The 26,726-nt window shown below is 39.7% G+C and overlaps 1 protein-coding gene across 1 annotated transcript in view; it reads right to left on the reverse strand.

Moving 5' to 3' along the window:
• Nucleotides 1-5,760: 5,760 nt before the first annotated feature.
• Nucleotides 5,761-26,726, reverse strand: part of ARHGEF6 (Rac/Cdc42 guanine nucleotide exchange factor 6) — a 208,368-nt gene continuing 187,402 nt past the window's right edge. The window contains exons 16-22 of the mRNA XM_049766604.1: nucleotides 26,128-26,253; nucleotides 24,530-24,550; nucleotides 23,092-23,185; nucleotides 21,779-21,868; nucleotides 19,701-19,800; nucleotides 17,284-17,338; nucleotides 5,761-5,956 (exon numbers count right to left, since the gene is read on the reverse strand). Coding sequence (XP_049622561.1) covers nucleotides 5,816-5,956; nucleotides 17,284-17,338; nucleotides 19,701-19,800; nucleotides 21,779-21,868; nucleotides 23,092-23,185; nucleotides 24,530-24,550; nucleotides 26,128-26,253 — 627 coding nt within the window. The 3' untranslated portion in view covers nucleotides 5,761-5,815. The remainder of the gene's footprint in view (nucleotides 5,957-17,283; nucleotides 17,339-19,700; nucleotides 19,801-21,778; nucleotides 21,869-23,091; nucleotides 23,186-24,529; nucleotides 24,551-26,127; nucleotides 26,254-26,726) is intronic.

The following is a 26,726-nucleotide window of genomic DNA, read 5'->3' on the forward strand; positions in this document are numbered from 1 at the left end:
AGAATAGGGGCTGGAGTGATAGCACAATGGTAGGGCATTTGCCTTGCATGCAGCCAACCTGGGAAGAACCCTATTTCAATCTCTGACACATTCCTATGGCCCCCGAGCCTGCCAGAAGCAATTTCTGATTGAAGAGCCAGGAGTAACCCCTGATTGCTGCTGAATGTGGCCAAAACAAAAAATAAACAAACAGGGCCCGGAGAGATAGCACAGCGGCATTTGCCTTGCAAGCAGCCGGTCCAGGACCAAAGGTGGTTGGTTTGAATCCTGGTGTCCCATATGGTCCCCCGTGCCTGCCAGGAGCTATTTCTGAGCAGACAGCCAGGAGTAACCCCTGAGCACTGCCGGGTGTGGCCCAAAAAAACAAAGCAAAACAAACAAAAACAAACAAACAAAAAAATTCAGGATTCCTAGTTGAATTTGAATTTCAGTTAAAAATAAAAAGATTAAGATAAATCTGTATAATATATTTTGGACCTGATATTTTACAAATTTCTACTTGTTATAAAATCAAAATTCAAATTGGGTAGTACATATGTACACATGCATGTATGCTTATGTATGCCTTTTATAAAGCATGAGTTCATGGAAATAGCAGAGATGACTCCTCATGGAAAGGAATTTGCTTAATGATCAGAAATGGGAAAGGAATGTTAGGCATCAGTGGTTTATTACAGGACATAAGAGAAACAGTGAAATCAATGGTGGGTGGTAGAAAAGATTACCTTTGTTTTGTTCTTTAATTTGGGGGGCTTTAAGGGGGAATTGGGGGCCACACCCAGAAGTTCTCAGGGCTTATTTCTTGTTCTATACTCAGGAGCTACTCCTGGAAGTGCTTGGGACAATATACAGTGCCAGAGACTGGAAAGGGTTGATAAACATGCAAGGCAAGTGAATTAACCCTTGTACTATCTCTCCAGCCCAAAGATTGTTTTTTTGGGGAGGCCACAGCCATTTACTCTCAAGACTTATTCCTGGATCAGTGCTCAGGAATCACTCCTGGTAGAGCAAAGGGAGCCATAGTAGTGCCAGGGATCAAACTCAAGTTGGCAGGCCCGGAGAGATAGCACAGCGGCGTTTGCCTTGTAAGCAGCCGATCCAGGACCAAAGGTGGTTGGTTCGAATCCCGGTGTCCCATATGGTCCCCCGTGCCTTCCAGGAGCTATTTCTGAGCAGACAGCCAGGAGTAACCCCTGAGCACTGCCGGGTGTGGCCCAAAAACCAAAAAAAAAAAAAAAAAAACTCAAGTTGGCAATATGCAACTACTCTACTCTTGTACTATCTCCCCATCTCCTCCCCCCAGATAATTTAAACAGATGTGACATAATCAGATTATTTTAAATCACTGGTAGCTAAAAAGCCATAGCAGATTTGATACAAGCAGCAAAGTTATACATTAATCCAACACAATTAACATAGTCTCAAACAGGGAAAAGCCATGGGGGAGTAGAGAGAGTCAGGGGGAGTGAACAGAATTAAAGATTCTTTAGAAAGAGGTAAGAGTTGATGACTAATACTGAGAAAAAGTCAACAGATAAATTTATACAGGATTAAGGGAAAGATGAAAAGGATAACACTTGTTTTTATGGATTTAATTAAATAGTGAGGGTATATTCACTGGGATGAAAAACATTAAGAAAGTAGAATTGGGAAAAGATAAACCCAGCTTTGGACATATTGCATTGTCATGCTGCTAGATACTTCAGCTGCAATATCTAGAAGATAACTCTCCTGAGCTCCAAGAGCCTGGATCTCAAGGGAAAGGTGAGGATGAAAAAAATATTGAAAAGGAAGTGATTTGAATTTTTTGTTTGGGGCCACAATAGGCAATGCTCGGGACTTACTCCTAAAGCTGCATTAAAGAAACATTCCTGGTGGACCTTGAGGGATCATATGGGGTTCTGGGGATCAAACCTGGGTAAGCTGCATACAAGACGCCCCACTTGCTGTATTATCACTTTGGCCCCAATCATCTGTATTTAGTAACCAGAATAGAACAGCTTGTCTAGGAAGACATCATATAATAGAAAAGACAATGAATGAGAAGGATCAGCAATATCTAGGAAACAAAGGCTGCAGATTCAGAAATGGAACTGAGTAGTGTTTAGAGTTTATGATTTTGATGCATGGAAAATGTGTGATCATGAAAGCCAAGGAAGAGATTTATAAAGGAGCCAAGAGTTAAATACAACAGAAAGGTTAACGGGTAATTGAAGCATTGCCTGGATTTGTCAATTAAGAGTTGATTAATCCTTTTCAAGAGTAGGTGGTTAAGCAAAATTCAAGCTAATGAATGGTGTCAAGTACAGAAGAGAAAATGTGTTAGAAAGGATATGGATCTAAGAGACAGGTAGAATGGGAAGGGAAGTGCAATGTTGATGCTCGAGAAGATCCATCAATTAGTGTGCAGTACTCATATGGGAGGTATAATATTATATCTATTGCTTTAGGTGAGGGAATATGAACTGCTAAAAAGCAGCTCAGGCAAAAAGGTAAATACCAAACCTACCAATAGCAGTAAATACCAATACCTACCAAACAAGTGGGCTGGAGCTATAGAAGTTATGGGGCCATCATTAAAACATGTCATCCAAATCAAGTTGCCAAATTATATATATATATATATATATATATATATATATATATATATATATATATATATATGCTGGTACTACAATCATCACTTGTTGTCACTACTGCTTGTCATGCACAAAATTGCAAATACATACACTAGAATGTAAAGAAGTCACAAATATACTTTTGAAGTAACCTGCCAGCCACCAGGCCCCTGGAATGTAGCAGCCTTAAGCTTTCCAAGTCTTTTTTTTTTTTTTTTGGTTTTTGGGCCACACCCTGTGACGCTCAGGGGTTACTCCTGGCTATGCGCTCAGAAGTTGCTCCTGGCTTCTTGGGGGACCATATGGGACGCCGGGGGATCGAACCGCGGTCCGTCCTAGGCTAGCGCAGGCAAGGCAGGCACCTTACCTCCAGCGCCACCGCCCGGCCCCTTTCTTGAACAAAGACATCTTATTGGTGGAACTAAAAACATGTCAAGTCCCACATTACATTCAGAATTCTAGTTTTAAGGAGTCTGTGAGCTGTAATGCTTTTAGCCTTCCAGGGAAACATAAACAGAATAAGAACTGATGCTGAGAAGTAACAGAAAATAACCATAGTATCCATCTTTCATTAGTAAAGCAAATATTTTCATCCTGAATATTGATACTAGCATTCCAACTGTGATCAAAATACAAAATAACAATAATTGACCAAAAATTCTGCAAAATATAAAGAGAAATAGAAACACAAGTAGTAAAGATCAAGTGTTAAAACTTAACAGGAAATGGCTGAGATTGAAAGAGAAATGGTGAGAAGAGGTATAAACAGTAAGTGTATAAGTGGGGTAAATCAGAAAGCACTGAAGACATTAAGGAAGGCTCCATCTTATGGCATGTGTTACCTTCACACAGTAGAAACTAAATTGTCATTCTGCTCCAAGTGGAAAAGGTAGAAGCTGCGTAAGGAGTTTATGAGAATGGACATTAAAAGAGGAAAATGGGAGATGAAGCTGATGCAGGATCTCTTTTGCCCACTAGCTAGCTAGAAAAAAAAGCACAGAACTTATTTTATAAAGCATTTATTTTTTATTTATTGAAAATGTCCATTTTAAAAGTTTCCAAAATAAAAACGATTTAGAAAATTTGAGCTTTGTTAAAGAAGGGACATGACAGAAGATGAACTGACAAGCCTCTAAGGGCAGCAGTTTCGTTACAAGGGCAGATATACCCACTTACAGAGGATTGTAAACAACACAACTATGGAGACGCTGCTCTCAGATTAACATGGCTTCATTTCCTTTATATTATTGTTTAGTGTGTGAGTGTGAAAACCACTCTGCACAAGCTTGTTTACCCAGAATATTGGGGGCCTCTCATATGAAGGGTCAAGTCCCCAAACATGCATATGTACACTTCATTTAAAGAGAAAAAGGCCTTTCAATATTTTAAGCAATTCTAAACCTTATCAACTAAAGTATTTTGTCATCACCCAAAAACCGATGCTTATGAATATAGTTTGCACATTTATAGCAAGATAGGACTAACCATGTATAGGGCAGAGGCTAAGATCTATGTAGTTTATAAATTTGTATATGAAGTATGGCATATCTGAATTGCTGTGCTTATAAGTAACACAAGAGCCATTCCTCAAATATGCACTCCCCAGCTTCCAAACATAGCTGAGGGTAGTTGGGCTGATGGCTAACTGCAGAAATAGTCTATTTTCTGTGGATGGTGTCACTTTTGTCATGCATCAAGTAGTCAACAGCCCCTTACCATGTATGTATTACCTCAGTATTGGAAATAAAAAGGGCTTCTCAGCAAGCTGGGGGTTTTAAGCTCCAAGTTTTGTTTCTAAAACACTAGCAAAGTCTGCACTTATAGTCATCCATCAAAGGTATCTGAAGACATCTTTGTTCAGTTCTTGGCCCTTTCCCTCTCTTTTCAATGATCTTCTCCTGGCCAAATTTCAGCTATGTTTGAGAGAGGGCTAGATTATACTGATTTGATCTTTCAACTTGCCAAATTTGGGTCTGTACTGCCCTTCTGGAACTCTCTTAAACTTGATTTATTACAGTTCTAATTTCTGAAATACAAAGGTGATCGTATGATTGATGAGTAACTTGAGTAAGATCAGTTCCAATAATCACCCTTCACTAGTAAAGGGCACAAAACTATCAGAGGGCTCTTTCTATCTGTATATAAAAACTGAACAGCCCACTTCTGCATGAATAGGCCAATGAATAATACAGCTGCTTACATATATGGGAGAGCAATCAGGTAAAGTAAAGTGGTTGTGGGAAAAAATGCCTTCCCAATGCAGACTGTTTTCAAGGCATAGTCACAACTTGAATACATAGCATAAATAAAGTAAATGTTCAGTCTATATATTTTTTAAATTAAGCACAGCACACACTAGTTTACACATTGCTTGGTATGGTTGCCTAAAAGCACTGGAGAAGTATACCACTTGTGCATGAGGCAGAAGATTATGGAAAGAGCCCACCATGCACTGGGAACAGATGATCAACTTTGCTGCCCAAGCAAGGGGTTTCCAATGCAATTTGATAGTGGATGTGGTGTTTACATGGAAGACCAAAACTTCTGCCCCACAGAGTTCAATGTAAACAGACACAAAAGGAATTAGGGTGCTACTGTTTTCTTGGTCTTAAAAGACAGCACAAAGAAGTCATTTTTAAAAGGTATCATTGAGGGATGGCACATCATGATCTAGGAAAAGACAAAAGGAATACCAGGCAAAAGAATTTGTCTTTCAGTCTATTCTAGTCACTGCTCAATAAGCATTGCCTTCAGTATATTCGGTACTGAGAGGCTTCTGGGTACAGAAGATGGCTGGGGACATGTCAACTTCACATTTGATAAGCCATGGCCAGCTACTTTGGGATAGCAGCCAGTCCAATAAGAGTGTCCCGAGAGGAATGGCCGTGGCAAAGGCACTGTGAATTAAAGGCCTATCTGAAGGCCATCAAAGCCATTTGCCTGCAATCACTTTTATTTCCTCATTGGGTCGATACTAGATTGGGCAACTTCTGCCACCATGTCTTGCTTTTACTCCTGGGAAAAACTAAGCAATAACCAATCAAGAATACTCAAGCAAATTGTGTGAGAGAGAGCAAGAAGGAAGAGAGAGAAAGTAAGAGAGAGAATATAAGAATCAAAGAAATGAGCAAACTGAGGCAAATCAATCTGCTGGACATTTCATTATGACCTGACAACGCTAAGGAGCACAGTGATGGTTAAGGTATATTGGAGCTCTTGCTACCAGATTCAGACCTAACACTCTCATCAGTTTGCTTCAACAGCCTCCGAACCAGTTTTTCTAGGTCCTTTCTTGATTTCAATTCTTCTTCCAGGCATTGCTTCATCCTCTTATTCTCCTATGAGGAGGAAAAATACAGGTTATTATCAAATAAAGTCCCTTTTACTCTGCCCATTCTCTTTTTAAAAATAACTCTTTACAGAAGCACAAAGGTTACAAAATTGTTCATACTTTAAGTTTCAGTCATAGAAAGTACACCACCCTTCATCATTGAACTGGGCCATCGATGACTCCAGTTCCCCTCCAACCACTCTCCCTTGCCTAGCTCTGGGACAATCATTTTGATCCTTTCTCTTTCCTTTTTGATATTGTGGTTTGCACTGTCATTAATTAAAGGGTACCATGCATCTCACGTTATCCCCTTTAAGTGTTCAATTCTTGTCCAGAACTATCTGGACAAGATAAGTTCCAACTATCATTGTCATAGTGTACCTTTCTCTACTCTTCTGTGGTGGCAAGCTTTCTACTCTGGACTGGTCTCCTGGTCCTCATCACTATTGTTTCATTTTCTTAGCAGTGTTTACTATTTTGGGGAGGCCACACCCAGTGACACTCAGAGGTTACTCCTGGCTATGTGTTCAGAAATTGCTCCTGGCTCGAGGGACCACATGGGAATCCGGGGATCGAACCCAGGTCTGTCCTAGACAGCTGCGTGCAAGGCAAACACCCTGCTACTGTGCTATTGCTCTGGCCCCCAGACTTCAATATTGACTATATTTTCCTTCCTCCAATTCCTCTTCTAAGATTCTCTCCGACAAGATTCTCAATTTTTTCAGTTATACCCTCTCGAACTAACCCTTTGCAAACTTCTTGCTTTCTTTTGTTTTAGGACCATACTTGGCTGTGATCATAGCTTACTCCTGGCTCTACATTCAGTATCACTTCTGGCAGACTCAGGGGGCCATATAGGATGCCAGAGATCAAACCTGAGTCAGTCACACGCAAGGCAAGCAGCCTAGCACCCTCTCTGCTGTATTATCACTCCAGTCCAAGCTTCTTCATCTAAATAGAAGGATTCTTTGAGAGAGGGAGGGGAGGAAAAGAGAGGAGAGGGAAATGAAAGAAGAGGAGAGGGACAAATGACAGGGGAGAGTATGAGAGGGAAGGAAGGGAGGAGAAAAGAGGGAAGGGAAGGAATCAGAAGACTTTCTAAACTTCCCAGAAAACACTTTTAAATAACTATCCTATTGATGCCCAATGATATAAAGAAATAAATGGAACAGACCATCAATAAGCTTTTAGAAAATCTGAAAGTATGAAAAAACGTCTTCAGACAGAAACAAAAGATATATGAGCTAAAAAGTGCAAAAGCAGGTCTCATAAGCAGAATCAGATACAAGGACATTTGAATCAATGACCTCCAAGACAAGGTAGACAAGATCATACAAAGAGGAAGAAAAATGAACTGAGAACTTTTTCCTACACTATGCACAAAAGTTAAATAAAAATGGATTAAAGACCTCCATATCATAGGGCTGGAGTTATAGTAAAGTGGGTAGAATATTAGCTTTGTACATGGCTGACTCAGATTTGTCCTTAGAATCCCATAGGGTTACCATAACCTGAGTGCAGGGTGAGAAGTAACCCCTGCATGCTGCTAGGTGTGGTTCTGAAGCAAAATAACAGCAAAAACAAATAAATAAACAACAACAAAAATAACCCTCCATAACCGACCTGAATCCCTAAGATTCCTTGAGGGAAATATAGACAGAACTCTCCATGATAATAGACCTAGAGGTATCCTTAAGGAAGCAGTGTCACTAACCAAGCCAGTGGAAGCAACAATAAGCAAAAGACTCCATTAAATTAAGAACCTTCTGGGACCAGAACAATAGTACAGTGATAGCACAGAAGGTATGACATTTGCCTTGCATTTGGCCAACCCGCATTTGATCCCTGACATCCATATGACCCCAAGCTTACCAGGAATGATTCCTTAGTGGAGAGCTATGAGTAACTACTAGCAGAAATCAAAACATTCTTGGAAACAAATCACAATAAAGACACAAATTATCAGAATTTATGGGACACAGCAAAAGCAGTACTGAGAGGAAAATTTATAGCTTTGCAAGCACACACCAGGAAAGAAGAAGGGGCCTATATGAGTAGTTTAATGCCACAACTTATAAAATTAGAAAGTGATCAACAAATGGAACCAAAAGTAGGTAGTCAGAAGGAAATAACAAAGCTTAGAGAAGAAATCAATGAAGTGGAAATCAGAAAACAATTAGAAAGATCAACAAAAGCAAAAATTGGTTCTTTGAAAAAATAAACAAGGTTGATAAACCACTGGCAAAACTCACAAAGAATTTGAGAGAGAAACTTGATAAATCAGATTAGAAATGAAAAGGAGGAGATCACTGCAGATATTGCAGAGATTCAAAGGTTAATCAGAGACTACTTTGAGAAAATCTATGCCATGAAGCATGAGAACCTGGCAGAAATAGACAAATTCTTGGATTCATATAACCTTCCACGGTTAAATAAGGATGAGGTCTAAACAGCATATCTAAACAGTCCCATCACTATTGAGGAAATTAAAATGGTGATCAAAAATATTCCCCAAAACAAAAGCCTAATCTCAGATAGGTTTACTAATGAATTCTTTCAAACCTTTCAAGAGAAACTTCTACCAATCCTTTTAAGGCTCTTTCATAAAACTTAATAAACAGGAACACTTCCAAATAGATTTTATGAAGCTAACAACACCTTGATAACAAAATAATACAAATATGCTGCCAAAAAAGAAAATTACAGATCAATATCCCTGATGAACACAGATGCAAAGATCCTCAACAAAATTCTGGCAAATAGAATTCAATGCATCATTAAAAAGGTCATCCACCACAGCCAAGTAGGTTTCATCTCAGGAATGCAAGAATGGTTTAGCATCCATAAATCAATCAACATAATATATCATATCAACAAAAAGTAAAACAAGAATCATATGATCATATAAAGAGATGCAGAGAAAGCATTCGATAAGGTCCAATACCCATACTCGGTAAAAAAAAAAACCCTCATCAAGATGGGAATGAAAGAAACTTTTCACAATATAGTCAAGGGCATCTACCACAAGCCGATGACAAATATTATTATCAATGGAGATAAAGTAAAAGCCTTTCCCTAAAATCTGGTACAAGACAAGGATGCCCTCTCTCACCACTCCTAATCATCATAGTGCTGGAAGTACTTGTCATAGCAATTAGGCAAGAAAAAGATATCAAGGGCATCCAGATAGGAAAGAAGAAGTCAAGATCTCACTGTTTGCAGATGACATGACATTATATTTAGAAAACACTAAAAACTCCATCAAAAGGCTTTTACAAACAATAGATTCATATAACAAAGTCGCAGGCTACAAAATCAAAATGCAGATGTCAGTGGCCTTATACACTTATAGTGATAGAGAAGAAATGGACATTAAAAAAATCCCATTCACATTAGTGCCCCACAAACTCAAATATCTTGAGGTTGGCTTGATTAAAGAGGTGAAGGACATATACAAAGAAAACTACAAAAGCCTGTTCAAGAAATAAGAAAGGACACAAGTAAATGGAGACACATACCCTGCTCATAAATTGGCAGGATTAATATCGTTAAAATGGCAATACTCCACAAAGCATTGTACAGATTTAATGAAATCCCTCTAAAGATACCCATGACAATTTTAAATGAATTGGATCAAACACTCCTGAAATTCATATGGAACAATAAACACCCACGAAGAGCTAAAACTATCCTTGGGAAAAAGGAAATGGGAGGCATTACTTTCCCCAATTTTAAACTGTATTACAAAGCAATAGTTATCAAAACAGCATGATATTGGAATAAAGACATATCCTCAGATCAGTGGAATAGACTTGAATATTCAGAGAATGCTCCACAGACATACAATCAACTAATCTTTGATAAAGGGGCAAGAAATCCAAAATGGAGCAAGGAAAGCTTCTTCAACAAGTGGTGTTGGTACAACTGGTTAGCCTCTTGCAAAAAATCGAACTCAGACCGCCATCTAACATCATGCACAAAGATCAAATTCAAATGATTAATGACCTTGATATCAGGCCTGAAACCATAAGGTATATAGAACAACATGTAGGTAAAACACTATATGACATTGAAACTAAATGCATGTTTAAGAAGGAAACAGCATTCTCCAAACAAGTGGAAGCAGTGATAAACAGATGGGACAATATTAAGCTTAGAGGCTTATGCACCTCGAAAGAAATAGTGCCTAAGATACAAAAGCCACCCACAGAATGGGAGAAACTGCACCCAATACCCATCAGACAAGGGGCTAATATCAAAAATATACAATGTGCTGACTGAACTTAAGAAGAAAAGCATATAACCCCATCAAAAAATGGGGAGAAGAACATTTACTCAAAGAAGAAATACAAATGGCCAAAAGGCACGTGAAAAATGATCCACATCACTAATCATCAGGGCGCTGCAAATCAAAACTACAATGAAGTACCATCTCACACCACAGTGACTGACACACTTCACAAAGAACAAGAACAATCAGTGCTGGTGGGGGTGTGGAGAGAAAGGAACTCTTATTCACTGCTGGTGGAAATGCCGTCTAATCCAGCCTTTATGGAAAACAATATGGAGATTTCTCAAAAAAACTGGAAATTGAACTCTCAAATGATTTAGCTATTCTACTCCTAGGAATATTCCCTAGGAATACAAAAATACAATACAAAAATCCCTTCCTCACACCTATATTCACCGCAGCACTATTTACAATAGCCAAACTTTGGAAACGATCAAGATGCCCTGCAACAGATGAATGGCTAAAGAAACTGTGGTACATATACACAATGGGATATTATGCAGTCGTCAGGAGAGATGAAGTCATGAAATTTTCCTATACATGGATGTACATGGAATCTATTATGCTGAGTGAAATAAGTCATAGGGAGAGAGATATACACAGAATAGTCTCACTCATCTATGGGTTTTAAGAAAAGTTAAAGCCATTACTGTAATAAGGACCAGAGACTATAGAGTTAAGGACTGGAAGGACCAGTTCACAATTTGAAGCTCACCACAAAGAGTGGTGAATGCTGTTAGGGAAATAACTACACTAATAACTAGCATGGCAATGTTAAAAAATGAGATAAGTAGAATGCCTGTTGTGAATACAGGCAGAGGTGGGGGAGGGCAGGGGGCATTGATGGTAGGAATGTTGCACTGGTGAAAGAGGGTGTTCTGTTTATGACTGAAACCCAACTAGAAACATGCTTGCAATCATGATGCTTAAATATTTATATAATTAAAAAATAACATTGCAGTACTATACATAACAGCCAATCTGGAAAAACCCCAAGTGTCCATGAATAGATGGCCAAGAACAGATTAAAACATGGTATATATATATATTTTTTTTTCTTATACTTGAGTATAAGAAAAGATAAAGTCATGCCATTTGTTGCTATATGGATAGATCTAGCAAGTATTAGCTGAGTGAATTTAGTCAGAGGGAGGGGGCCAACACAGAATAATTGCTCTCATACGAGAGTTATAAAGAAATTTTATAGGGAAATAAGTGCCCAAAGGCACCAGAAATAAAGAGCAGGATAACCAGTCTTCAGTAGGAAACTTGCCACTGTGTTGATGGTAGAGGGGATAAGTTAGGTAAAGGAATAGTAGGACCACTACTGAGGAGTGAAGTACCTGCAATAGAGATAGATTGGGGTGGTGGTGGTGACATTGATAAAGGAACTGGTTGGTGTTGAATACTGTATGCCCGAAACTAAATAATGAGAAACTTTTAACTCTAATTCATGATGATTAGATTTAAAAAAGAGGAAAATATATAAATGAAGGCAATATGGAATATTTAGTGGGAGTTCTGCGAGAATCAGTATTTATATCATAGGGGTTCCAGGATGGGAGTAAAAAAAGAGTAGAGGAAAGAAAATGGAGTGGAAGAAGCAAGCATCAAGTACTTTCCCAATCTGGGACCAAAGAGATAGTAACAATTCAGGACACTTGCCTCACATGTGGTTGAACTAGGTATAATCTCTGGCATCCAAGTACTGTCAGTAGTGATTTAGAGTTAGGAGTAATACCTGAGCACTGTCAAGTGTCCCCCCCTCCACACAATAAAAAGAACTCTCTGAAGTGTCTGTCAAAGTGGTAGACTGGGGGTGGAGTAGAGTGGGGGTATGAGAAGGGTTACCATGGTGATTTGATTAAAAAATTCCAATCTGAGGGAGAAATGTGCCCTAATCCAGGAATCCAGAGGAATTCCAAACAAAATAAACTGAAATAAAAGACCCAACACACATAGTAATCAAAAAAGGCAGGAACCAAAAAAAGAGTTCTAAAAGCAGTAAGTAAGAAAGAAGCAGATACATACATACAAAACAACCCCCACAGGACTCAGAAGTTCTCAAATAAAACTACAAGGAGGAAATGGTATAATGTATTCAAAGTCTTGAATGAGAAAACCTACAAACAAAAAATCATCTCTCTTACCATGTAATCACTCAGATTTGAAGAACAAATATTTTCAAGGGCCAGAGTGATAGTACAGTGTGTAGGGTGTTTACCTTTCGTGCAGTGAATACTAGAATATTGTCTCTTCTGCCAGTTATTCTTTTCCAAGTCTGAGTTTCTTGCAGTCTGTATATTTTTGTGTGGATTGTTTTTATGTTTGGGGGCTACACACAGCAGTGCTCAGGGGTCATTCCTAGTTCTGTACTCGGGACTTACCCCTCATGTTGTTCAGGGGACCGTACAGGATGCCAGAGATCTAACATGGGTCAGACACATGCAAAACAAATGCCCTACTCACTGTACTGTCACACCAGCCCCCGTTTTTACAGTCAGTATATGATCTGTTGCCACATGTTCAGTAGCTAACAGTGATTAGATAACAGTGGATATACTGGTACAGAGGATAAAGTACTTGATTTGCATGTAGCTGATCTAGGTTAGATCCCTGGCACCACATCCAGAGCACTGCTAAGTGTGGTCCAAAAACATATGGGGTGCCAGAGATTGAATATAAATTGGCCATGTGTAAGGAGGCAAACACCTTACTTGCTGCACTACTGCTCTGGACCCACACTTGAACTTTCAGGATAAACACATGAGCAGAGTAAAGGGCTAAAAAAAATCATGCAGACATGGGGCCGGAGCTATGGTACAAGTGTTAAGGTGTCTGCCTTGAGCGTACTAGCCTAGGAAGGACAACACTTCGGTTCCCCCCAAGTCCCATATGGTCCCCCAAGCCAGGAATGATTTCTGAGTGCATAGCCAGGACAAACCTCTGAGCATCACTGGGTGTGACTGAAAAAAAATCATGCAGACAAATGGAAACTAGAAAAAAATCGCAGGTACATTCATATTTGTTTCAGTTAAAATAAGGCTCGAATAAGGTTTTTTGTTTTGTTTTGTCTTGTTTTTATTTTTATTTAAGCACTATGATTACAAGTAATTATAGTTGGGTTTCAGTCATAAACAGAACACCCCCTTCATCAGAGAATAAGGTAATGAGAGATACAGTTGAAGAGTATATATTAAGAGATTAATGCCCCAATAAATTTTTAAAGTTCTTAAAGAACTAATAGACCTGAATAAATACATTAAAGGTAACAATTTACCATCCCAACCCAGCATCATTACATAGGCCAATGGAACAGAAAATATGTAAAGAAACAATAAACATAGAGGAGGAATTCCAATATTGGAACTGGGAACTCTGATTAGTAAACATGTATAGAATTTTACACTTCCACAAAAGCCAAACACACAATCTTCTCCAGTACACACAGAAAATTATCTAGGATGGAACACAGGTTGGGACACGGATGAAGTATTCATCATGTCACGAGAATAGAAATCCTATTAAGTCTCTTTTTAGATCGCTATGCTAAAAAGAAGTTAAGCATTAAAAGAAAGTTGGGGGGTCAGTGAGGTGGCGCTAGAGGTAAGGTGTCGTCTGCCTTGCAAAGTGCTCGCCAAGGAAGGACCGAGGTTCAATCCCCTGGCATCCCATATGGTCCCCCCAAACCAGGGGCAATTTCTGAGTGCTTAGCCAGGAGTAACCCCTGAGCATCAAATGGGTGTAGCCCCCCCAAAAAAAACAAAAAAAAAGAAAGTTGGAAAAATCTGGAAACACCCCCAAGTACCTGAGAACAGATGATTGGATAGACTATATGCATGCTACTCATCCACAGACAAAGATGAAATCATGCAATTTTCTGTTATGTGGATGGATTTAGAGCAGAGATCCTCAAACAGTTTAAACAAGGTGACAGTTCACTGTCCCCCAGACCTTTGGAGGGCCAGAGTATCATTTAAAAAACTATAAACAATTTCCTATGCATACTGCACATCTTATTTTGAAATAAAAATACAGTATTTAAAATGAAGAACACATAAAGTTAAATCAACAAACTTAACAGTATTTCAGTGGGAACTATGGGCCTGCTTTTGGTGGGCTATAGTCCAAGGGCCCCTGCCCAAGACTGAGAGGTGTCATTGAGAGACAGAGAGAAGGAGAGGAGTCGGAGAGTGCATATACATCTCACACATGCGCACTGCGGACCCTGGACGAGTCAGCTGATAAGCAGGACAAAAAATGGTGGCAAAACACTCAGAAGGCCAGATAAATGTCCTCAGCAGGTCATAGTTTGATGACCCCCTGGGTCATCATAATTCATATATAATTCATAATGAGTGAAGTAGTCAGAGCCAGAGGGACAGACATGTATGTGGGATTTAAAGAAGCATCATAGTGGAATAACAAATGCTCAAAGACAGTAAAAAAAGAAAGAGCACTGGTTTGTGAGATAGGTCAGGAAAAGAACTATACAACAATGGTGAATAAATGAGGTCATCCTGGAAGAAAAAATGCTGAAAGGAGGTAAAGTCATATACAATATAACTTATCAGGCTGAGAGGTGAAAAGGAAACGGCAGCTATTGGTGGAGAGAAGTACATAATGGTGAAGGGATTGATATTAGAAGACTGTTTGCTCAATTATGAATAACTTTCATGGTGAGTCAATACATTTTAGGAAAAGGAAAGTTGGGGCAATAAATTTTAAGTCTTATTATTGACCAAATTTCATCACCAGGTTCCTCTATCTACCAATTTGCAATATTCTCCACCCCCCAAGACTTAAATCTTTAAGGGGTACATGGGTAATGGTCTGTCATTTGTAACTTCTTCAAACTGGTAAAGGGCACAAACCTTGCCTATGTAATCATGGGAAATCTCATACTAACTTAATGATAATGAGCAATGGTTTTATTGGGTTTCAGTTAAAAATCTGAAAGATAAACATTAGACAACTGGTGTTTTTAATGAAATCTATGGGGCTTTAATATTTTGAATTTAAATAATTTCATTACAGAGACACCAAAGAAATACTCAATATTTTTCAATGTAGAAAATACACTGGAAGAAAGAGGAGAGAAACACTGAGGTTACCAAGAGTGGGATAAAGAAAAGGGTGGGGGTAGTATCAGGGCAAGAAGGGGCTGACAATATTAACATTATAATAATTTTTAAAAATTAATGAAGCAAGTAGATAATAAAATGTATTTTGTGGAACCAGAGAAATACTAAGAGAATAAGGTGTTTGCCTTGCATGAAGCTGAACTGGGTTTGACTCCCAGCACCCAAAATTGTTCATTAAGCCTACCAGGGTTTTCCAGAGTAGAGAGCCAGTAGTAACCTTTGAGAAGACCAGATGTGGCCCCCAAACGAAAAATATTATATCTTTGCAATTTGATAACCTAAAACACAGTACTTTTACTTGATGTTCCTTTAAAATGTCTGTTGTTCACATCTAATATTCTCATAAGTAAAAATAATGTCTGTAATAAAGGTGAAATATAAAGATATATGTCTAAAAGTACTTATTTAAAAAGGGCTGTGCACGTATTAGACTTTTACCCCAGTTTATTACTTTTATTACTTTTCTCCTCTTCAAACAAAACCACATAACTTGAACTACCTAGCCCTGCCTCCCAATTAGAGGGGGAAATAAGGGAGGCATCAGGACCAAACAGGTGCAAGACTACTAAGTACTACTAGGTACAGAGGGGAACACTTATTCTAGCAGCCCTGGGGGTGAGGGAAGAGGATATGGGAGGTAGGACAAAAACAGAGGAGTAGGGAGGACAAACTGGTGACGGGAATCCCCCCTGATTTAATGTAAATATGTACCTAAATATTATTGTCAACAATATGTAAGCCACTATGATCAAAATAAAAATTATGTTAATAAAAAAAAGGGCTGTGCAAGTCTCTGTGGTAATGACTTCATCTCTCCTGGCACTAGATTCACAGTCCCAAATTCCAACCTATTTCCACCTAGCTGTATTATTGCCAATGCCTCTGACTCGTTATGTCTGAAACTATACCCACTATTATCTCCCATTCCCCTCACAACTTCTCTTATATCTGCTTATGTCTGTGAGGGGCACCATCACCATATCACACGACAGTCATATACCACTTTGTATGTACACATCAAAGATTTGTTGTATGGCCTGTTTGGACCAGTGAGCTCTGAGGTCTGGATTTCAGTGTCACGAAGTGATGCAAGTGTAGACCGAATAAGGGGGTTTCATCTGAAACCTCTGGCTTCCAATTTCGACATGCCATTATTGTCTTTTGATGGAAAATCTTGGATGAGCCTCATTCCTATTTATTTTCCTCCTCCTAAGCAGCTACAGATGCCTGGTCTCAACTCAGAACCTTTACACCTCTTACTCGCCCTGAGATGTGTAATAGCACTCAGGGGTTACTCCTGGCTCTATGCTCAGAAATCGCTCCTGGCAGGCTCAGAGGACCATATGGGATGCTGGGATTTGAACCATCGACCATCTGCATGAAAGACAAATGCCTTACATCCATGCTATCTCTCCGGCATTTAAAGTGCTCCCCACTCTGTTCTTTCCCTCCTCCAACTCATCCTTTACCTTGTCACCAGGTACAGTTAAGCCTCAGATACAAGGACAAGTTTTCAAGAGAGACCCAGATTAGATTGCATCAGCAGAGGAGCCCACAAAGCATGGTTTATTGTTCTATTGACACTTAAACTGGAAAACGAGTTATTCTTTTTCTCCAGTTCCCTTGACAACTCCCAGACAAGTTGTAACTTGTAATAAAAGTTGTTACAACTTTGGGAATTTATTGCAAAGTGCTAAATAGGTAGCTAAGCTAGCCTCAGAAAACCAAACTCAGGGCCAGAGGGAAAAATCAACAGAAATCACTTTGGTATCAAGGAAACTAAAAATCCCCTCTTTACCCTCTTGCTTCTGGAACTTTCCTGAGGACATCTACCAGAGTGTGAAATTAGTAAAAGGCCTGGTCCTATTATGAGCATTAAAAAATGACGTATTTTATCACCTGTTTTAATTCTTTGACCTCGTCCTTCAAGGCGTAAACAGTATCAACAAGGCTCCTGGAACATAAAAAGTCAGATATTAATGGTAAACACTGAAGTACTGTTTGGTAAAAACACCACCATAAAAGCATTTTTATAGAGTACTTTTGAGATGTTGTAAATGCTGCTAAAAATGGTTCTCCTGCTCCTCATTTTTACAGGCTAATGACCACTACCTCACAGACTCATTCAAATGCACATTTTCTGCACTTTGCCTGTCTAGCACTGTCCAATGGCTTCACTTTCTGGCTTGGTGTAAGAATCAACATCGGAGACAACATCTTCTGCCCATATTTTCAATCAAGGAGTTGTTGAATTGCATAGATGAGTTCTTTATATTTTTGGGAGACTAACTCTTATTGAATAGGAGATTTGCAAATGTGTTTTCCCATCCTCCCTTTCAATAGATTGTCTTAGCATTTGAACCAATAGTTCCTTTGACTGCATAGCATTTTTACTTGATTTTTCCCTAGTTGTTTACTTTCACTTTTGTTTCTCTTGCCATTGGTGTTGAATCCACCAAGACACCATTAAGGTCGGTGTCAAGTCGGCAGTTATCAGCAAAGAAAGGGGTTGGGACTGAGATAAAATAGGTGAAGAAGGGTAACTGATATGTAGAGAGGTGGCTGGAAACAAGACTTTTGGTGGAGATTATGATACTGAACTATAATGCTACAGATGTGAAACTCATTGACTGTTATAAACCAATGCTAATTCAATAAAAAAAATTTAAAGAAAGAAACTAGGGTTCAACTGAAGTGTAAGGTTCCTCTGTCTTTGGAATAGAATGAACAACATCTGATGTATGAGAGTATTACAAGGTATGCCTAGTCTCTAATAGCTGTGCTATGGAATTTCCCTTTTCATTTGACCATATGCAAAATCAGGCAATTTATTTCTGGAATATACTATACATTCCCCCTACACACTACAAAATGTGTTGCGATCTGACTGCCTGTGGAAGACTAATTGATTTCTCTTCTGGCTCATACCCTTAAAGTTTGAAGATCAGGGTTCCAGTTTTGTTCCCACTACCTACTCACCCTCTAACCATAAATATTCTGTTTCCTTCTCAAATTCTCTTGGTATTATTTGTGGGGGAGCATACCTGGCAATGCTCAGGGCTTTGTCCTGGCTCTGCACTCAGGAATGACTCCTAGCAGTGCTCACAGGACCATGTAGATATGCCAGGAATTGAACCCAGGTTGGTTACATCCACAGCAAGTGTTCTCCTTGCTGTCCTATCTCTTCAGCCCTCTCTTGCTATTACTGTCTTTATATCCCAAATGAGGCTAAAAGTGCATTTCATGGAAGCCTCAGGGTCATTATGGGATTCACAGAGCTGGAGGATTCATAACAAGCAAGGATCAAGATCATTTCTTGAGTGATGGTCAGGGGCTCATCTTTATGCTTAATCATTCCATGTCCTGCACAACAACACTGAAAGTATTACCAGCACACCCAGTTGATAGAAAAGGTAATCGAAGCTCAGAGAAGTGAAGGGACTCAAGAGATTATCCAGAGCTAAAGCCCTCAACTAGGAACCATCATGAGACAGGGCTGTGCTCCTCTGAAGCTCAGGCACCTCACCATGTGGCTTTGCTGCTTTGCTGCTTCACTTGCCAGATGGAAAAACACATCGACAATGCCAGGTGCTCTGAAATGTGCTGCCCTGTGCAAATTCAGGCCTGACTTCAGAAATGACTCAAGTTTAGAAAAATGACTTACTTGGTTGCACCGTGTTTATTCTCGCAGCCATACAGTAATGAAGACTGGCTTTATCCCACCCCCCCCAAACTTCAATTTCCCTCTGCAAAGGGAGCCCAGAGACATCATTTCTCTGAACCTCATCTATGAAAGGGTGAGAACATGCTGATTTCACTGGATTGCTTGATTTCAAATGAGGTCAATGATTTTCAATGGGAAATCCCAGGCCTGACTCATTTCTGGAAGCATCTTGCTATATGCAGGGACAGTGACCACTACAGCACAGTTCTCTACATCTCTTTATCCTTCCTTTTGGTTGGGGGACTGCACTCCTAAGAACCCCCAACTGCAACATCGAATTACATTCCCAGATGAGGTGTGCTCACTTTCTTTCTTTTGGTGGGGGTTGGGCCACACCTGTTTGATGCTCAGGGGTTATTCCTGGCTAAGCATTCAGAAATCGCCCCTGGCTTGGGGGACCATATGGGACGCCAGGGATCGAACCGCAGTCCTTCCTTGGCTAGCATTTGTAAGGCAGACACCTTACCTCTAGCACCACCTCTCTGGCCCCTCACTTTCACCGAAGCCTTATAAGAGTTAATTACTTTGCTAGAATCTTCGTTGCAGTCCCCAGGAGAATGAATATAGGTTCAATGCCCTCACCCCCACTTACTTTTCTTCAATGATGGTCTGGCCATTGTTTCTGGTTTCTTCAATGATGAGTTTTTCTTCCTCAGGGAGTAACACTTGTGGAATTGAATCTTTTCGGGTAGCTGCTAGAGAAATGGTAAGAGAGAGGAGAAAGAGTTACTGTGCAAATTGTTGACAGGTTCCTTGAGCTCATAATGTCACCCAACTGTGGCTGACAAAGGGGTTCTGACAGAAGTTTCAAATGGCAAAATCCCTGGATTTGAACTTAGAGGTTGGGTCAAAGTATTTCATCTTCGCAGAAAGATTATAAAAGACTGCAATGAGCTGCTTAATTATTTTTTACCATCACCCCATCCTATCCAGTTTTGAGGTTCCCCTTCTCAACACATAAAACAAAGCAATGACCAGGGATCCCTTTCTCTCTTCATAGCTCCATGGAATGGCATAGTCCTACCCTATAGGCTGGTGTGAGGTAAAATCCCAAAGGCAGAAGCAATGAACTGAGAGTACTTGTATAGACACCTGAATCATTTGCTCCCCTATGGTCCCTCTTGGGGTCATGATCATTTTGAGCCCTGGTACAATGGGAAATTGGGCAATAATCAGTCTCATCAGCAGCACTAGACCAGACATCTTTCCTGTTCCTGCTCAGAGTCTTTCCAGCCTCCTGGAGGGAAAAAGCAACCAAACAGGCATGAAGGGACTAAAAATCCAGCTTTCCCAGATCAGCATCATTGAAAAGCAGGTAGGGAGCTTGCCTCCATTTCCCTGAGCCATTGGTTTATTCTTGTTTGTTTGTTTGTTTTCAAGGTTTTGGGGCCACATGCAGCAGTGCCCACAGGCTACTCCTTGTTCTGTGCTCAGGGATCACTTCAGACAATGCCTGAAATACCATCTCCAGTGCCAAGAAATCAAATCAGGGTGGACATTATGCAAGGCAAACACCTTAATCCCAAGTCTATCTCCCCTCTCCATAAAAGAATCTTTTGGTTTTGGGGGGCAGTGTTAAGAGAAAGAACCCACTGAGCAATATTTATGTTGGAACCCAGTTTTTAAAGCACAGGGAGAGAGAGAGAGAGAGAGAGAGAGAGAGAGAGAGAGAGAGAGAGAGAGGAGAGAACTCAACTGGCTGAATGCATATTTTGCACATATAAGACCCAGTTTTGATCCCTGATAAAACCAATTTCTTTGATCACCAAACAAAACAAATATTTAAAACAAATTACAAGAATAGAACTGGAAAGTTGCCACAGAAGTTAAGACAATCGCCTTGCATCCCATGGGCCCTGGTTCAAATGCCCAGCACTACTTATGGTTCCCGAGCACCACCAGGGGTCGCTCCTAAGTCAGTGTCAGGAATAGCCCAAATTGGCAAACATGTCTCTCCCCCACCCCCTCAAATTAAAAAATTAATTTCATTTCAAAGTTAAAAGGCCAAGGATGAAGCAGAAAATAGGAGTTCAATTTCTAGTTTGGACCCTGAAAGTTGTTGGGGTAGTATCTGTACCAACATCTCCCTGAAAAAAAAAATCAGCTACATTCCACACAGCCTTTGCTTCAGCTGCTACATTTCCAGCTTTTGAAAGCAATTTTGAGACTTGGCTTGGGTGAAGCCCTGTTTGCTTAAACATGCAGCTGATCAAAGATAGCCTTGACTTCCTTTCCAGATCTGCCTATGAGAAGAGATTAGCATCAGTTCACACAGAGGAACTCTCTGGGCTCTTTAATTCCTAACTAGAGTTGCTGAAGGTATCTGTGTACTTCAAAGCAGAGGAATATAAAATAATTTTTTTCATTTCTATTAGGTCCACTTTTTTAAAAAAATTTTTGCATCTCTTTTTTTTCCCTCTCTGGGTGAAAAGATGCCACAAGTAAACAAACCACAGGTTTATCTAAAGATGCAGTTCTGCATGATGGCTCCACTACGTCTGCCACCTGCCTGCTTTCTACACCATCAGGCTACTGGTAGGGAGGAGAGAGAGAGCAAGAGAGAGCCACAGAGACAGAGGGAGCAGAGAGACAGAGACACACAGAGAGAATCCATGCAGGAAAGAAAGTCAAAATATCATTCATTCAAGAAAATGGTTCCAGCCAACATACTTGAACTATGGCCTGGTTGCAGATTTGCACTGGTACAGTAGGCTTCGATGACTTTAAGAATCTGAGCGTCTTCCTCCAAGGCAGCAGTACCTGGGACATGGAAAGAATAATGACCATGCATTCAAAAACAGGCCTGCGGAACAGCAAGTGAATCGAGTGCACTCTGGTACTGAGGACTGACTTCCTTAATAACACATGTTTCTGAAAATCAGAGTCCATGGTCTACTACTTAGATGGAAGTTGGGGGGCCTATAGGACCCCTAAGAAGCTGAAGGTTAAACATCAGTGAGTATAGCACCAAAGGCTGGGTGGGCTGTGATCTCTCAAGGTCACTATCAGTTAGTTACAGTTTCCTTCCACCACCACATCCTTCCTCTCCTTCAAACTTCAGGGCTTACTTCTCCAGGAAGCTTTGCTCCCTGTACCCACGTCTCTTTCCAACCAGCCAGCAGTCTCTGGCTCTTGAAATGAGTGGCTGGCAGACCCTTGGATATACACTGATATGCACAACCAGCAATGGTGTGGGCTAGGGTGCCAGCGAGACAGTCAAGTGAAGATTTATCCAGACTAAGTTTGGGGGTGGAGTCATAGCTGGAAGTGCTGAGAGGTCTGTGTCTCAGGAGTAATACTTGGCAGTACTGGGAGGAGCCTATGCAGTGCTGGGGATAGAACTGGCATCAGTCACAGTCAAGGCAAATGCCTTAACCCCTAAGCTATCTCTCCAGCACCTGATTAGGTGGTCAATAAAGAGCCATAGTTCTGTACCCCTTTGAGAGACAAGATTTGTTCCTTCCATATCAAGGTCTTCCTCCCTAAGGACCTCTTTACCATCTGTAAACATTGACAGAGTCCCAGCAATTTTCTGGCTTTGCTGTCTGTCTCAATAAGGCTATTTCTAGAAGTTTCTCTAAGGTTCACTGCTTGGTTAGGGGAGAAGATCACTGAGTGTTGGACTTCCATAAGGCTCTTTCAGTCTCTATCTCAGTAGAGGCAACTATCTAAGATCTCAGAACCAAAGAGGAATAAATATAACCAGAGCAAATGGGTCCCTTGCGTGGTTGTATGTGGGTGGGGCAAAAACAGTCAATATGAAAATCCTACAGATGTTATCTGCCTACTATGACATGCATGCATTGTAGCAGGGTGTGTCTTATTTGAAAATCTCACAGGTGACCAAACCTTTCCATGCAATTTTTTTCTATGCAACAGTTGATGCCAAGCACAATTTTCTCTAATACTCTGCTTCATGGAAATAAGTTTTTCCCTGTTAGTTCATCCATAACTGATGTTCAGAAGCACAAATTTATACATACTTTTCCGGATCACATATTCCTCTTCTGATGGCTTTCTTTCAGTCTTTCGTTTGTGGAGAAATTTCTTCATTGTTTTGGGGCTCTTACTAGACTCCTGTAAGGATAGAGGTTTCTTTAATTGAAATTCCCTACATCTCCCCTCCCCTCCAAAACCAGGCAAACTATAAAGGACAAATGGAATTCAACAGAAAGCATCTTTTTTATTTGGAAAATCTCAGGAGTGCCTCAGAGTTTCATTCTATGCACAATAAAAAGGGCTCTGAAAAAGACTAAAAGGTCACATAAAGCAGAGGCAAGGATTTCTTGTTCACAACTGGCTTGGGGATGACAATAAGAATGTGCCATTAAGATGTAACAGATTCTCCAGGAGGTTAAATGCCTTTTAGAAAACATCTGCAGAGAAAATCATTGGTGGCAACACTACAGACTCAACAGTTACACAAATTTAGAGCCTAAACCCCATGAACAGCTTATTAAGGAAATTAAATAACAAGTTTCCACATAGATTTGCCTACTGCTCCTTCTCCAGAAAAAAAGGAATCACTAAGTGCTCCCTGCACTTGTAAGTACTTTCTTCAAGTAAGCAAATAAAAGTATACCCCTACACACACAAATCATCAAATCATACCCAAAGCTACTATTGTCTTCCCCCTTTGGGAAACTGTTTTGCAAAGAGCTTTAGGAATATTTAAATATATTTTCTTTTGCAACAATCCCATGAAGAGGGTTATTAATTTCCAATTTTGTTGCGAAAACAAAGGCAGAGAGTTTAAAACATTTCACCACAGTTAGAGAGAAGGGCTATATAAGAAGATTCTCAGTAAGAAGCCTTTTGAGGCAGAAATGACATGCCTACAACTGAGCTTAAATTTCTATGTCTCTGGGTATTCATAAAAGTCATGTTTTAAATTTGTTGAGAAAAGAGGAACAAATAAACAAATTTGCCTTTGCCATATGTATAAGCAGCAGGTCTAAATAAATGCTCGTTATCAAAATCCTTGTAAATGAATGTGAACTTACACTTAAGCAAAATCCCTAATGATCAGTCTCCCAAGCAATGTATATACGAGATGAATGGATAATAATTAGTGCCTTAAATTATATGAAACAGAGAACTTAATTTCTTCCCATTTAGTCACAGTGATTCACTTAGACTTGAAAGCAAGCAGACATGAAAGACTCATATGTGACAGAAATACCAGGCAAAAAGCAAGTGTTGAAAGAAGGTGCTTCCAGGCATTCTAAGATGACATTTTCACATGTATGTCCACAAAAGCCTGCTTTTTGGAAAAAGTACTTACATGTCAGAATCGCAGCTTCATATTTTAGCCACCAATTTTAATTAGGGACAAAACAAGCATAAAGGAAAGCTTCATTCATCAAAGGTTACAGCACAGCATCATGTCACTGTAAGCCAAAGATATTGTTCTACCCTTACCTTCAAGATATAAGACATCCTCTAAAGTGAATATGTAAAGAAAGAGAAGATGAGCGTGAGAGGTTGATGGTTATAATGACCAAATCCATTTATCAATAATTCTAAAACAACATTTGAAATGTTAGTGTTATCATAAATTACACAGAGAGAATCTCATCATGTTTCCCACATTAGTTTCAGGTGCAATTTTGTCATGCAAAAGCCCAAGGAATATAGTCCTGTGCAGAATAACAAATGCTGCAAATAACTGATAAACACACTACATAGTGAGAATATATTAATAAGTCTCTTCTCCCAGCAGAAACAAAGTGATCATGCCTTAGTTTTAATGGATTAGTTTTGTGAAGGATTAAGTCAGTGTTACAGACCAAAGCTCACCTTAATTTGAATCTAATAACTGACAAATTACAAAATAGCCGTCATTTAAAGGGGACCCTAGAGAACTGGCAAGTGGCACTTCTGGCTTAGGAATTCAAAGAAGAAAAGGGAACGGTTTTAGGGATCACATGTAGATTTCCAAAGCAAATCTGTGGGATTCTTTTTGAGGCTAAATTCTAACTTGAAACACATAATAAAGACTCAGCTTAAGGATTATTTCTCCTATCATATTAGGTTGAAATGACTCTCCACAGGCACCCTCCCTACCAAATTCCTCCAGTGTCCAAATCATGTTTTTGCTTATCCTGCACTAGGATTGGAGGCAAACATTAGTGGAAACAGTAACATAATGTTTTTTTTTTTATCAAAACCCACTCAAAATGATTTAAGTTTGCCTCATTGCTCACCAAAACATACATATGATATATATGTTGCCTGTGCATCAGATTTCTAAGATGCACCTCATATTTGTCACACATCTAACCCTTTCACTCAAGACCTATTACTAATAAATGTGGATCTTGTTTTCTGAAAGCTGAAGTGAGGAGAAAAAAGTTTGGGACCAAAAAAACAAAAACAAAAACAAGAACAAAAACAAAAATACTATTGGGCTGGAAAAGTAACACTCCAATAGTTACCAAAGATAGTGACTGACATTTCTTGACTACAAATGAGGGGAATCTCTTAAAATGCCTAATGTTGTCAAAACCCTTTTTAAAAGTCCTTCTGTGTATTAAATTATTTTTCTCTTTCTCACTACAGAAGAGAATCAAAATATTCATAAATCACTCTCAAGCTTTGGTGCCATAAAAATTAGTTATTTGCTATAAAATGTCAAGCTGATCCTCAAATGCAAAAAAAAATGGCTCTACATGGTGGAAAATTCAGCCTTAAACAAGCAGCTCCTGCTTAGTTTTGGCTAATTCTATGTGTACATTGTTACCAATTTTTTAGAATTATCATATCATCAAGGTAACCAGAAGCGCTTCCAGAAGAGAGTGGGGGAAACTTCAGGTAGTGCACACCTACAAATGCACAATAAATATATATAGATGACTACAGGGAAATAGAAAATTAAGCACTTAAAAATTACTGTCTAGTAAGTCAAAATTGACAAGTTTCACCTACCCCAGATTCTAGCATATTCTCACAGAACTATCCGTAATAAGCCACGACATTAGCCTGTCAGAAGCATTTTATACCGTATGTAGCAAAATTACCTCTTTATAACCTAGAGCTGCTGATGGTCTAAGTGGAGGAGCAGGTCGCAGACAACTCAAACTCCATGGTTTTATAATTTGAGGAGGCTCCAAGGGTCCTCGGGGCTGTCCAGTGGAGCTAAAAGACTGGGAAAATGTCTGATGAGATGTTGGCAAGTGGCCATCAGAACCCGACCTTGGGCCACACAGTGAGAGAACAATAGCTACATTGGATCAGCAAAGCCAGCCCCAGAAAAGGGGGAGATGGGAGAACAAATGGTTCCAGTTTGCAAACTGACACTTTCCAGTCAAGATTGTGGAGTCTTGAAGGAACAGCACAAAGTGGGTTCAATATCCCATGACACTGTCCTTCCCCCTCTTTTCTTTGCTGGGGGTTCATTTGAAGACATTGGGTATGGGATTTCCGCTATAAGGGAGCAAAGAGGCATCACAGTCATTATTGAAGAAAATCAATCATGAGCCGGCCACCCCAGGGGGTGTTTAAATAGGTTATTTCTTCTGAACCACCTATGCCAGAGACTCAGCAAAGTGCAGAACCAGCCAGCAGTTGGCAAAGCCAAGATCTGAAACCAGATATGATGCCAAAGTCCATGTTCTTC

Source organism: Suncus etruscus, chromosome X (genome assembly GCF_024139225.1).
Source record: "Suncus etruscus isolate mSunEtr1 chromosome X, mSunEtr1.pri.cur, whole genome shotgun sequence".
In the NCBI taxonomy this organism is placed as follows: Eukaryota; Metazoa; Chordata; class Mammalia; order Eulipotyphla; family Soricidae; genus Suncus; species Suncus etruscus.